Here is a 13,828-nt window from a genome sequence, read left to right on the forward strand (position 1 = left end):
TCAGAAAATCTAGCACAGCGATACAAGGACACATCCAGCTGGACAGCGGTAGAGCAGTTGATAAGACTTCTGATCAAAAAAGAGTTTAAATCCCAGCACCCACTGCTTAACCCTTGCTCAGTTGCATAAAATGAAATAAACCTTAATCCTCGGCAGTTATCAAGATTCATCATGATTTCATGGTTATCAAGAGTTTATAGAAAATCACTACCTAATGTGTAGCCTAATGCTATCTACTGATATTCACATCATCTGCACATGATACATCATTTACAAGTATGTAACAAATAAAGTGCTGAGTTTCTTCTATACACTAAGAACAACCATGTGAATACAAGAGAGGCATCAAGTGAAGATATGCGACCAAAAAAGAGAGATACTGTATTTGGGCAAGTTTTAAAACACTGTGTGGCACCAACAACTAATATTCTTCAGCGTAGTCTGGAATCGTCTGTGTGATGGCTGAACAAGTGAGACACAATCTGTTATGCAACCTGTTTAAAGAGAACACACGAGTTAGCCTGCTCCAGTCATCTGACACTGACACAGAGAAGCTTACTGTATCACTTTAGCCTGTTATTCCATCCTCCTGATCAGGCTTGATACACTATTTCCAACCTCTTCGCAGGAACAAGCACATAGGTCCAACAGTTCGGTATGTGCCATGTCCATTTCATGGTCCCATTTGAATTAGTTTTGAAAAATGTTAACATCTTTCAATTATTGAAAAAAAGGAAGATTCATTTTAATTTAATCATCTTCACAATTGAGAAGTTTTGGATATAAAAGGAAAGGAAACTGGCAACAACATAAAAAATTCAGCAGTATTAGCTCAGTTAGGATTATGTGTTGGTGTGTTGGCAACTAGAATTTAAATCCTAGGCCTGCCAGAAAGCCACTGCTGGATCCTTAAGGATTTCCCTGATTTTCAAAATTAGCACACAAACAAAATAAATATGAAAAAACAAAAATAAATACCATATACAATCTGGTCATTATTATTATTACGTTTATATACATGTATATTTGTATATACATGTATATAAACTAAATAATAATAATAATTATATATATATATATATATATATATATATATATATATATATATATATATATATATATATATATATATATATATATATAAATATAAAAAGCATACAACAACTACACTAAAAGCCAACCTTTAAATGTGTCATTCAAATACCGTAAACAAGGCATTTTCTCCTGACTCACCTCCCTTCTACAAGCATGTTTGAAGTGAAGCTCTGAAGTGCATACTCATTGTTCACTGATTAGACCCCCACCCACACCCTTCGTGACCACAGGACATAGTTTCTACTACTGCGACATGCGCTGTTGCTTCTAATACTTCCATGCTTTAGTGCTGAATAAATTCTCTGCCCTGCACTTCAAATTGCACGAAAATGGATATGCAAATGGATGCTTTCCAGATGTGGGTGGTCAGTGCATCACATGAATGCTTGTGATGTCACATGGTCCACATTCTTCCTCTAAGGCCCACCTCACTGCTAACTCAGAGCAGGGCTCTTTCTATCACAGCAATTAAGTTCATAAAAATGTGCATACAAATGGTACAAACTGCCTGTGCAGTGTGTGTGTGTATATATATATATATATATATATATATATATATATATATATATATATATATATATATATATATATATATATATATAGTGGAACCCGGTTATGTCGATGGCCTAGGTGACGCCAAAAAGCGTTGAGATAACCGATGATCGAGATAAACGAAAATCAATATGGCGGCAATATATTAACGTGCTTGAAATTTCTTTATGTACATGATGTGCGTTAATAAATGAGAATGTGCATGCACGTGTTTTTTGAGTTTTTTAACACCAGCTCCTATTTAAACTTCCACACTCTCACCGTCCGTTATTGTTGGTATATGTTGGTTCACGGTGGTAGTTGTTATCGCTCATGCGTATCCCGGTACGTGCCTTCCCACTCAGACTACGCACTCTCTCAACGGCTACACTTTTCTTCCCAAAGCGCATCCCGGATTCCCCCGATCCTGCCGTTGTTAATTCTATGATTTTGCTGCTCATCCCACGTTCTCCCATGTGCTGTTAGCGCCGCGCTTCTACCAAGCCCACCCGTGGATTATATATACAGACTGCCTCTTTTCAGTTTGGGACTTAGTGGACCGCACTCTCAGAGCGCACCACCGGAATATTCACTTTCAAGGCGAGTTTGTGTTTGGCTTTGCCGTGTTGCAATAAACTGTTTTGCTTTCACTTCGGCATTCACCTCCCGTTCATCGCATAACATTTAACAACAAAAGGCATATGTGCACCACCTAACAGCAGAGATTTACCAGTATACAATACAAACCACCGTCGATTCTCGATACAAACCTTTATTATATTCTCCAACATTATAAACACAAAGATCGCTCACAAAATCACTAAAAACGTGTGGGGTGTAGTTCGTTTTTACAAAAAGCTAACCAGTGTCAAAATTAAATTCTCGAGTCATTTCACTCTGACACACAGCTCTGAAAATTGTCCTACACCTGTAGCATCTGTCAGGCTTGATTTTTCTGCCACTTTCCGCGAGTTCTTCTGCGGCTGCACAGTGCCGATCGAGATAACCGACGTTAAGTGGCAAATTTATCCCCCCTTGTGCTCGAGATATTAGGGTTCGGCGACATGAAAGAATCGACATAACCGATTAAAAAATGCTAAGACAAAGCGAGAATTTGGCGGTTCCACTTCAAAAATGTCGACTTAATAGGGATGGCAAGTTAACAGAGGTCGAGATAAGTGGGTTCCACTGTATGTATGTATGTATGTATATATATATATATATATACACACACACACACACACACACACACACACACACACACACACACACACACACACACACAGTGAGGAAAATAAGTATTTGAACACTCTGCTATTTTGCAAGTTCTCCCAGTTAGAAATCATGGAGGGGTCTGAAATTGTCATCGTAGGTGCATGTCCACTGTGAGAGACATAATCTAAAAAAAAATATCCAGAAATCACAATGTATGATTTTTTAACATTTGTATGATACAGCTGCAAATAAGTATTTGAACACCTGAGAAAGTCAATGGTAATATTTGGTACAGTAGCCTTTGTTTGCAATTACAGAGGTCAAACGTTTCCTGTAGTTTTTCACCAGGTTTGCACACACTGCAGGAGGGATTTTGGCCCACTCCTCCACACAGATCTTCTCTAGATCAGTCAGGTTTCTTGCCTGTCACTGAGAAACACGGAGTTTGAGCTCCCTCCAAAGATTCTCTATTGGGTTTAGGTCTGGAGACTGGCTAGGCCACGCCAGAACCTTGATATGCTTCTTACAGAGCCACTCGTTGGTTATCCTGGCTGTGTGCTTCGGGTCATTGTCATGTTGGAAGACCCAGCCTCGACCCATCTTCAATGCTCTAACTGAGGGAAGGAGGTTGTTCCCCAAAATCTCGCAATACATGGCCCCGGTCATCCTCTCCTTAATACAGTGCAGTCGCCCTGTCCCATGTGCAGAAAAACACCCCAAAGCATGACGCTACCACCCCCATGCTTCACAGTAGGGATGGTGTTCTTGGGATAGTACTCATCATTCTTCTTCCTCCAAACACGTTTAGTGGAATTATGACCCAAAAGTTCTATTTTGGTCTCATCTGACCACATGACTTTCTCCCATGACTCCTCTGGTCATTGGCAAACTTAAGACGTACCTGGACATGTGCTGGTTTAAGCAGGGGAACCTTCCGTGCCATGCATGATTTCAAACCATGACGTCTTAGTGTATTACCAACAGTAACCTTGGAAACGGTGGTCCCAGCTCTTTTTAGGTCATTGACCAGCTCCTCCCGTGTAGTTCTGGGCTGATTTTTCACCTTCCTTAGGATCATTGAGACCCTATTCATTGAGATCTTGCATGGAGCCCCAGTCCGAGGGAGACTGACAGTCATGTTTAGCTTCTTCCATTTTCTAATGATTGCTCCAACAGTGGACCTTTTTTCACCAAGCTGCTTGGCAATTTCCCCGTAGCCCTTTCCAGCCTTGTGGAGGTGTACAATTTTGTCTCCAGTGTCTTTGGACAGCTCTTTGGTCTTGGCCATCTTAGTAGTTGGATTCTTACTGATTGTACGAGGTGGACGGGTGTCTTTATGCAGCTAACGACCTCAAACAGGTGCATCTAATTTAGGATAATAAATGTAGTGGAGGTGGACATTTTAAAGGCAGACTAACAGGTCTTTGAGGGTCAGAATTCTAGCTGATAGACAGGTGTTCAAATACTTATTTGCAGCTGTATCATACAAATAAATAGTTTAAAAATCATACATTGTGATTTCTGGATTTATTTTTTTTTTAGATTATGTCTCTCACAGTGGACATGCACCTACGATGACAATTTCAGACCCCTCCATGATTTCTAAGTGGGAGAACTTGCAAAATAGCAGGGTGTTCAAATACTTATTTTCCTCACTGTATATGTATATATATATATATATATATATATATATATATATATATATATATATACACACACACACACACACACACACATATACAGTGGTACTCCGCTTATCGACCTTAATCCGTTCCTTAAAACCGGTCAAAATGCGAAAAGGTTGAAGAGCGGATGTACACGCAATATACAATATACACGCACTAAATTGTTATATTGACCGCTAAATAACACTATATTGTTCACAAACCGAAGTTTAATTTACGATAGATGAGGCGAGACTGGGAAGACTGGCTCCACGGGGGTCAAGGTAAAAAAGTTTGATAAGCGGCATTTGGCCGTTCAGCGGGCGCAAATATCGGTTGAAAAACTGTTCGCTAAGCGAAAAGGTCGATGTCTGAGCCGGTCGATAAGCGGGGTACCACTGTATAGAACACTATACTAAACTATACTATACAGTCTCATCAAATGAAAGTGATTTACTGGGTATCTGAAGGCTTGCACAAGGCAATAAAATGCTCAATAAAATGAAATGTCTTGAAATATGAGGAAGAAAAACAAAACAATACAATGTATTCTTAAGAACTGTTTTTCATAATAATTAGGAGAGGGTCAGATCAAGTGCAAAAAAAATTTTGTGTATAATGTATGAATGTGTGTGTGTGTGTGTGTGTGTGTGTGTGTGTGTGTGTATGAGCATGCACTCTCCCATGTGTCTGTGTTCGCATTTGCACTAAGCTTATAAGCATTCATTACTAAGTGAGATGATTCCTGCAGTGTACAAAAGCAAACAACTGGGTGAGAAATACAGTCCTCTCTAAAAGTATTGGAACAGATGGAACTGTCACAGTTTGGCCCCAACAATGTAAATTCATAGACCTAACCTCCTTTTTGTCAGTGGTCCAGGCTGTCAGAGGTAGATGTTTTCTTTGCACACTTTGTGTGTGTTATACATCCTACAATGGCTACATCCAGCATGATTATGTGCCATATCACAAAGCAGCTCTGTGCATCATGATCTGGTGGCAGAAGGTTGGGAAAATGTTCTTTCTCAGTCTCTAATTGCACATGCTTAAGCTCGGGGTCAGACTTGCAAAGCAAAGTTCAGACTTGCCCTCATACTGTTCCAGAAAGGAATAAAATATCATGGTAATGCAGAAATGACTGCAGGTATGATTAAATGAGGTAAACATTGTGAAAGATGAGGGTGTGCATGACATTCTGACTGCCTCTATCAAATGTACATATAAATTGTTATTCAGAGGCAATATTGTGTCAAGAAGAGACGACTTGTGAAGGCATGTGAAGAAATACCAATAACCACTGAACCCCTATAGGCAATCCATATTGGTGATAAACTAACAATTAAGCTAAAGTAACTGCAGAAATACCAAAAACAATTCCAAACATGGCATGGCAGAGGACAGTGACAGCACTTGATCATAGATTTAGTACCAACAAGTGTCTGCACAGCAAAATCTTAACTGCTCAAGAAGAACGTAGCTCTCATGGACTGCTTCAGGGCACAACTCTGATGAAGTGCTAGATTCTACAGAAAAATGTGTGCATAGCATAGAAAACTGTTTGCAGTAGTGGAACATTAAAAGGGACAGTATTCTGGTCTGCCTCGTATGCAAGTGCTTGGCAACCCATTCCACATCGGTTCTGTGTGCGGGATTTTTTTCACAGTCTGGGCACATTGTGCAGAAGGAGAGAGCTTCCCTGTCATCTGACCATGTAAAAAAGCGTGTGGTTTAAGCAGCTGGTTTAGTGCAAAGAAACAGAAACCAAGCCTAGCGTCAACATCCAAAAGTAGGCCTAAAATTTGTTTTGCACTCCCCTGGCATCCTGCTCTCTTTATTTATTTATTGTTTATTAATGTTTTTTTATTCCTGTATTTGTACCACATTGCATAAGGGATGCTTTGTAGGATTTTATTTTTTATACCATGTCAAGCTGGACACAATTATTTTGTCTCGTTTGCTTGAGAAGTGTGAGGGATCCAGGAAATGATCATAAGTCTATGTGGAATTAATAATAAAAAAATCAAAAATCTGTTAAATACAGGTCCTATGCGGATTCCAGGAATTTTATTGTTTTGTTTTAATTGGGTTTAAGTTGTGCAAATAAATTAATTTTAAAGCTTTTTATCATCAATATTGTACATTTGAGAGTAAGTAAATACATATATTTGCATAAGGAAGGAATATGTTGCATACTCCAATATTTATAACACTTTTAACAGGTAAATATGTGAGATTAATGATAATTAACTATAGGGAACATGCAGTTATTGTCAGGTCTTTAAACAAGTACTGGACAGTATACCACCATAAACTTTTAATTAGTTTGGTTACATAACACCTAGCCAAGTAAAAAACACTATATTACTAATTACATCTAAAAAGTGTGACCATAAGATTAACTTGTACCATAATTATAGTAAAAGTATAAAAGTATAGAGAAAGAAATGAGGGGTGCATGATCCAAAGTAGAAGAATTCATCTGTAAAAATGGAACCAAAGATGAATTCTGATGAGACCTTGACATACAGCCAAAGTAACATTCTTAAGTCTGAAGTAATATTATATATTGTATAATGAAGACAAATCTGAAGTAAAAAAAAAAGACCCATAAACAAGCCGCATAAAAGCAGTAGGCCTGGCAAAAACACGTCTAATAACAAAACTCAGCATATCCTGATATGCATGGGTTCTAGTCTTTACGAGTCTTTGACCACTAAGGATTTGCATCTATGTATTTAGAATATTTCTCATATGCATGACAAAAATGTTATGATTTCTAGTCAGCCATATGCTTTTATACTCATCACAATTTTAAAACAGTGGTTTTTGATTACTTGAAACTTCCTTTCGGCTGAAAACTAGCTGGCCATTCTCCATATTATTATGTATTCTATGAAAGAAGAACATGAAGTTCAGGGTGGTCTCTAGGTGAAGTCAGTGCACCCGATTCACTTACGGACTGAAGATGTGAGAGATTTAGTGTATTGATTTTACAAACTGTCCATAGGAACTTATCAATGAAGGATTATATGACTACTTATTTATTACTACATCAGTAGAGCATTTTTCACTGTATATGTTTATAAATGTTTATGAATACCAAGACACCCATTGAAATTTGTTCAATCTTGAACAAGTAAAAAAGAACATACCAGAATTTCAGTGCATCCTTAATGCCAGGCTCCCTGAGGTTCTGCACAGAGTGGAACAAAATCAGGAATTTCTCCAAAGACTGCAGACTGACCTAAGTGACAGAGAGACAGAGGGAATGAGCAAATAATCTGGAAAGCATTTGTTTTAGTGTAGACTTATACAAAAGTCCTAATTTTGATATTTTTGGGTTAGACAGTACAAATAGACAACACAAGACAGTGTGGGACAGATACACAAAACACATAATAGCGCCGCCAAAACCTACTAAACCTACTGTATGATGTGTTACACAGTGCAATGTGCGAATGAGAAATGTAAATAACATTGTATTTGTTAACAAACACAAAATATAAACACAAAAAGTTAATAACAGCAGCCATCAATTGTATGTGCAAAACAGCATCTAAACAGTTATATATAGTTATAATAAATTAATAAAATGGGTGGTGCTGAAAACATGAATGTGTATGAATGAAATAAGTATTAAGTGTGTGTTTGAGCAGCTCAGTAACACACAGGTGAGTGTGTGTGATTGTGTGGGTGTGTGTGTCTGTGTGTGTTTCAGTTCCAGTTCAGATCTGTGTTTCAGAACCTTTAGAGCCTCTTTCCTGGTGGTAGGGGGGTGAAGAGTGTGTGTAAGGTGTGTGTGTGGTAGTCCATGATGCAATTAGTCTCCAATGGTCTTCTCGGACGTTCTCACTATCCTCTCACTATCCTCTGTAGGGTCTTGCGATCTGTGAGATGGTGCAGGTAGTGATGCAGCTGTTTAGGATGCTCTCAATGGTCCTTCTTACTTTACCTTTTCTTAGTGGTATCCATTCAGCTGTTGCTCTGATTTTTCCAAACAGTCTTGTCTTCAAAAGGTGAAATTGAGTTAAAGCCAGGTAATGAACATGGACAGTTTTAAAACACACACCTTTTCCCATGTTATGTCCTTTGCTGTGTTGCCAGTGTGTTTGGGGTCATTAACTTGCTACAATGTTCGAAGTGCCTCTAAATTAGATTAGATTAGAATGCGTTTCATTTTTTAATTGGCAGACAGAAGGTGTCTGTAGACTTCTGAATTAATTCTGCTGCTACCATTGTGTTTTAAATCATCAATAAAGGTTAGTCATCCAATTTCAGAAGCAGAAAGCACAAGCCATGACACTACTTCCACCGTGTCCTACTGATGCTTTTATGTTTTGGATCATGAGAAGATCCTTTCTTTCTCAACTCTTTGGTAAAATCTGCTGATTGCAGGATTGCATCTTATGTTATGGCCTCTATATTTCTGTTCTTAAAGACCTCTTTAAACAGTGGATTGTGATAATGTCACCCCTGCCCTTTGTACAGTGATAGTCACTGTATTTCACATTGTTGTGTTGGCTATGCCCAATGCTTGTGCTCTGGTTTATTTTCACCTCAGCTATTAGCCTTAAAAAAGGCTTGCTTTTCTCCCACCAACACTGGTCTGGGCTTTATGTAGATTTATCCTTTCTAACAACAAAAATAGTCTTTAAATGCAAAACCCAGAGTAGACAACCAAACAAGTGTAGACAATCAATCTATCTATCTGGCACACCTGGACAACAACAAATACAAGAAAGTCACATTTTTGCCACTTGAAACAAGGGTGGGCTCAAACAAAAGGTGCCATGGTCAAAGTTGTTTAACAAATCAAGTTTGGAAATTCTGTTGTATCATATTCAATGTTTGATCTCAAACCCAAATTCAATTCAATTCATTTTTATTTGTATAGCCCTTTTAACAATGAACATTGTCACAAAGCAGCTTTACACAGATGATGTCTTCAGTGCCTTGCAAAATGTATCCCCTTTCTAGTACTTTGGAAGACACTACGCAAACGGAAAAAAAAACCTTTTGATTAGATAAAAAGGAAATTCCTGCTTTGAATCTTGCATACTGGATCACTGAAAAGAAACTGCTGTGTGAATGATTGGCCAATCAAATGATGACATTTACAAGAACCTGCCAATCACGATCATTTTATTAGTTTTGTTAACATGCAAAAACTTTGCAAGACAAAATAAATTCATTGCAAATGCAGATTCCTAATCAACTGTTCACATATTGGAAAGCCAATTCTTTGCAGATAGTTTTTATCTACACACACTACATTGCATCTGTCACTAAGTTTTGGCTCATGCTGTGACTGCTGGACTCCAGCCAGTGTAATAGCTTTTTAATCAGGATTCTTGAGATCTTATGAGAATTGAATGTTTTCTGTCATAGCCGCTGAAAAACAACCCATCGGTCCCATTTTCCTCATCATTTTCCTTAAATGCTGTGCAGCATTTCATTAGGGCCAGCACTAAGTGATTGACAAGTGGCCGATCTTGCATGTCAATGTGCTGTATGCTTCATATGCTTTCTCTTCAGCTTGGTGCATGCTTTTCTATGACATTCTCCCTCCTGTTTTCAAAATGGCATTGGAGATGACACACCGAAATATTCCATTATAGCCCCAAGACATTTTGTTGTTTCCTTGTGTAAAGAGTTTGGTGTCTGCAATCACAGTTGAGATATATGTATGAGAAACAGTATTTATGACACAGCTGTGTTAGTGAATATGCTTGAAAAACGTATACGTATAAGTACCATGATCAAACTTCACCATGGCTGCATACAAAGGTAACTCTCAGACTCACTGAAATGTCTTCCAAACGTAATCTATAATGTCTCCATCAAAATAACGTACTTATTCACCACTAAGAAAGGTTTGGTGTCCCTCGAACACTCCAGCCTTTTCTTTCCTCTGATAAGCAGTTTGGGTAAACCATGAGAAATGACACATATGGTAACGGAATTAGTTTAGTCTCATTTGATCAATTTATCTGCTCTTTTTGTTTTTGCCCGGGACTCTTATAGGTATTTGATTCCAATTTTCCTCATACCTTGTTCCTAATACCACCAAGCTCAAAATGTAGCATCTCTATTTTATTGCAAACACCACCCTCTGAATCCTTGTGTGTCACACAGTCCCAGCAAATAGTGTCCTACAGTGCAAAACTGTCCTTAAACTACACTGGTCTATAAGTAAACTGGCTTAGCAGGAATGTGAATATGCCTAGTATCAGCATAGCCCTGCTAACCTTCTCCAGGTTCTGTTATTGTGGTTCCCCATCTTCTCGCAATTCGTTTTTGCAGACTCACATTACACATACCCTCCATATACCTGCTCCACTATATAATTGCCCTCTTTGGTGTCCTACCTATTGACAATACATTGTCCCTCCCATTTCTTAGACTTAGCTGCATTTCTAACACTGTTGGCTTGGTGACTCATTTAACTTCATTGGAAAATTCCACACCCACCTTTAAATAAAGGATGACCTTCTTTTTATAATATTAGAAAGATAAAGTTCTCCTATCATGGTGCAAACAGAAGTTTTGTTAAAGGTGTTAGAAGTAGTCCTTTACAGATCATAGCATAGCAGCATAGAATAGCATGCAGGACCTGCCCAACCCTCCTAAAACTTAGACGTCCTCCATCAGTAGCCCACATGGGTTTTTTTTTTAACTTCCCTCTCTTAATTTATCTTTGTACATTTAGATATGGCAGATTTGTTAGATTATTCAAATTGTACTGTTTCTGTTACTACAACATGTAATGTAAAACTTGAGTCCTAATAAACAGACTGGACACGTTTGGATTTGTTTGTAAATATTCAGATATGTGCAATAAAGCATAGTGCTGTAATACTTTAATTACTATTTATATAAACCATAATCAGAAATAACAATAAATTATCATCTACGGTAAATATGAATATAGGAAAAGTCATGAGAACAATGTTTTTGTGGCAGTAGATTTCCTTTGATCTTCACCAAACAGTCATCTGACCTTCAACTGACTTCAATTATGGAAATTTAACAAAATAATTAAAGCAAGTCAGTTAATATTATTATTATTATCAATAATAATATCATCAGGAAGCATGTTTGATTCTTTTGAACCTTGTATTTCACTTAAATTTACAGTCTACATTTACAGTCTCGAAGATCCACACATGATTTGCAGAAAAAAAACTGTCCACCTGCTTCTAAGGTACAAGATCCAAAATGCAACAAATCTAATATGTTTTCTACACACAGTCAGAGGATCTCCAACATGCAACTCTGAAACCGAGTCCAAATCTCCTCCATACATGCTCAGCACAGATTTTTCGTGTGAATTTTGCATGTCACATGAATTTTACCGTCCACATTCATACAATCTAGAAGAACATCAAAATATTTTTTAAAGATAGCATGCACCATGTGTCAGCAATGTGCAATCAAAATAAGCTGTGAAAACAATCTGAGCTAAACATGTCTTTAAATGATGACAGCTGATTTATTACCTGCATGCAGAACAATAGAAAATTTGAGATGTGCAGTAGATCCGGGATTATAATGCAGGTGCAACATTTCGCTTGCTTTATCAAATTGAATGTTTTCAGGTGAATAATTTAAATAGCAAAGCAGTGATGCCACCTGAATACCATGCTGAATACCATGCTGAATACCATGCTGAATACCACGCTGGACTGAAACTTGCCAGGATCACATCCATCTGGATTCTGGATGATTTCTACTCATGAAATGTGAACAGGTGATGCACAGTACAAGATGATGCACGAAAAGCAGGACACAAGTATTTGGTGATCATTAGACCTCTGATGATGAATATGATGGTATATGGACAACAGTGTAGTGAAAAACAGTGTAGTGAAAAACAGTGTAGTGCACCTGTGCTGCAAAGGTGTATGTTAATGCTTACATGCAGATCTGCTCCCTGTGCACGACAGTCCATATACTTCTCCCAGGCCAGAGTGAGACTTGATGCTTGTTGGTTGGCCATTTTCAGCCCCAACTTGACAATAGGGATAACTGGTTTTTAATAAACTAGATAATAAGGTTCAGATCCATTTAAAATCTTGACTTGTTTTGGAACCTTTGAATCCACAGTATTTCCTGGTCTCCGTCAAAACTCCATGGGGATTTCTTTTTATTCCTAAAACAAATGAACAGGACCAGAGAAGAGGAGAATGAAGCTCATAGGCGTTGACATGACATTATTGGAGAGTCTACAGCTAGCTAGCATGTGCTAATAAAACAGAAAGTGACTTGTCCCCACCACTAACTGTCGCCTCTCTATCAGACAACTTTGAGGAGACCGATTTCCGCTCAGAACAAAGCGTTTGCGTGATATTTTGTTACCCACACTGTCATATTCTCATCGTTCATTTGAACTCCTAGCTGTTACTAGCCGACCGGAACGTAAACTAAAACTAATGGTTGATTAGTGCAGCAAGTGGCTAGCTCCTGCGGTGCTATGCTAAGCTAAGCCCGACTTCCTGTCAACTTAGAATACAGCGAGCGCGGAATAACTGCCGGCTGTAACGCGGTCTCCGGGAGCCTGCGCACCGCGGTGTCTGGATCCATAACCGGGTCCATATTCACTGCACAACAGTTTCACCTCTAAATCTTTACTGCCCTATTCCCTCTGCCTCATTTCACCCAAATGCCTTTCTATTTTCGTAAAAGCCGTATATTTACCAGTACGAGCGTTTTCTAAGACTCATTTCCTTCCCCTTTCTTGCCCCCCCGTCTCCGTGTCCATCCAGTCTCAGCACTGCTACATGATGCAGATACACTCACCTCACCCAGCACACAGCTAACCATCTCGGGGACATCCGCTCCACTACACCAAAGCGCCAAGTCCAGCATGTTCCAGGAAATAACGCCAATAAAACTGTCTCATACACCTGGTCTCTGCTGCAGGAAAAGCGGACAGTCCCCGGTCCATCACAATATTTACCTCCGAGCACCATAAAAGACACTGTACCTTCTCCTCTGTCATTGTGATGACGTCAAAACCAGGGTCTCCCTGAGTAGGAGGAGCTTCGGCTGGATGGACAGATGGAGAGATAACATTAGATTAGATTAGATTAGATTAGATTAGATTAGATAGATAGATAGATAGATAGATAGATAGATAGATAGATAGATAGATAGATAGATAGATAGATAGATAGTACAAGTTATTCTCCAAACCATATAGATACAGTACACAAGCTCTGTAATTAAAAGTAAGAAAGTATTCTTGAACTATATGTTTTGTAGTAACCATTAAGGATTACCATACAGTGTTACAGTCGGTTTTGTTGTTATTTAGAGTGTTA

General features: G+C 38.5%; 1 protein-coding gene across 1 annotated transcript in view; it reads right to left on the minus strand.

Annotated features, from left to right (window-relative positions):
- lyst (lysosomal trafficking regulator) overlaps nt 1-13,496 on the minus strand; it is a 77,616-nt gene extending 64,120 nt beyond the window's left edge. The window contains 3 exon segments of the mRNA XM_046866349.1: nt 7,658-7,749; nt 12,424-12,657; nt 13,305-13,496. Of these exon segments, the coding sequence (XP_046722305.1) occupies nt 7,658-7,749; nt 12,424-12,504 (173 nt within the window). The 5' untranslated portion in view covers nt 12,505-12,657; nt 13,305-13,496.
- Nucleotides 13,497-13,828: the final 332 nt, after the last annotated feature.

The sequence above is a fragment of the Silurus meridionalis genome, chromosome 2, assembly GCF_014805685.1.
Source record: "Silurus meridionalis isolate SWU-2019-XX chromosome 2, ASM1480568v1, whole genome shotgun sequence".
NCBI lineage: Eukaryota > Metazoa > Chordata > Actinopteri > Siluriformes > Siluridae > Silurus > Silurus meridionalis.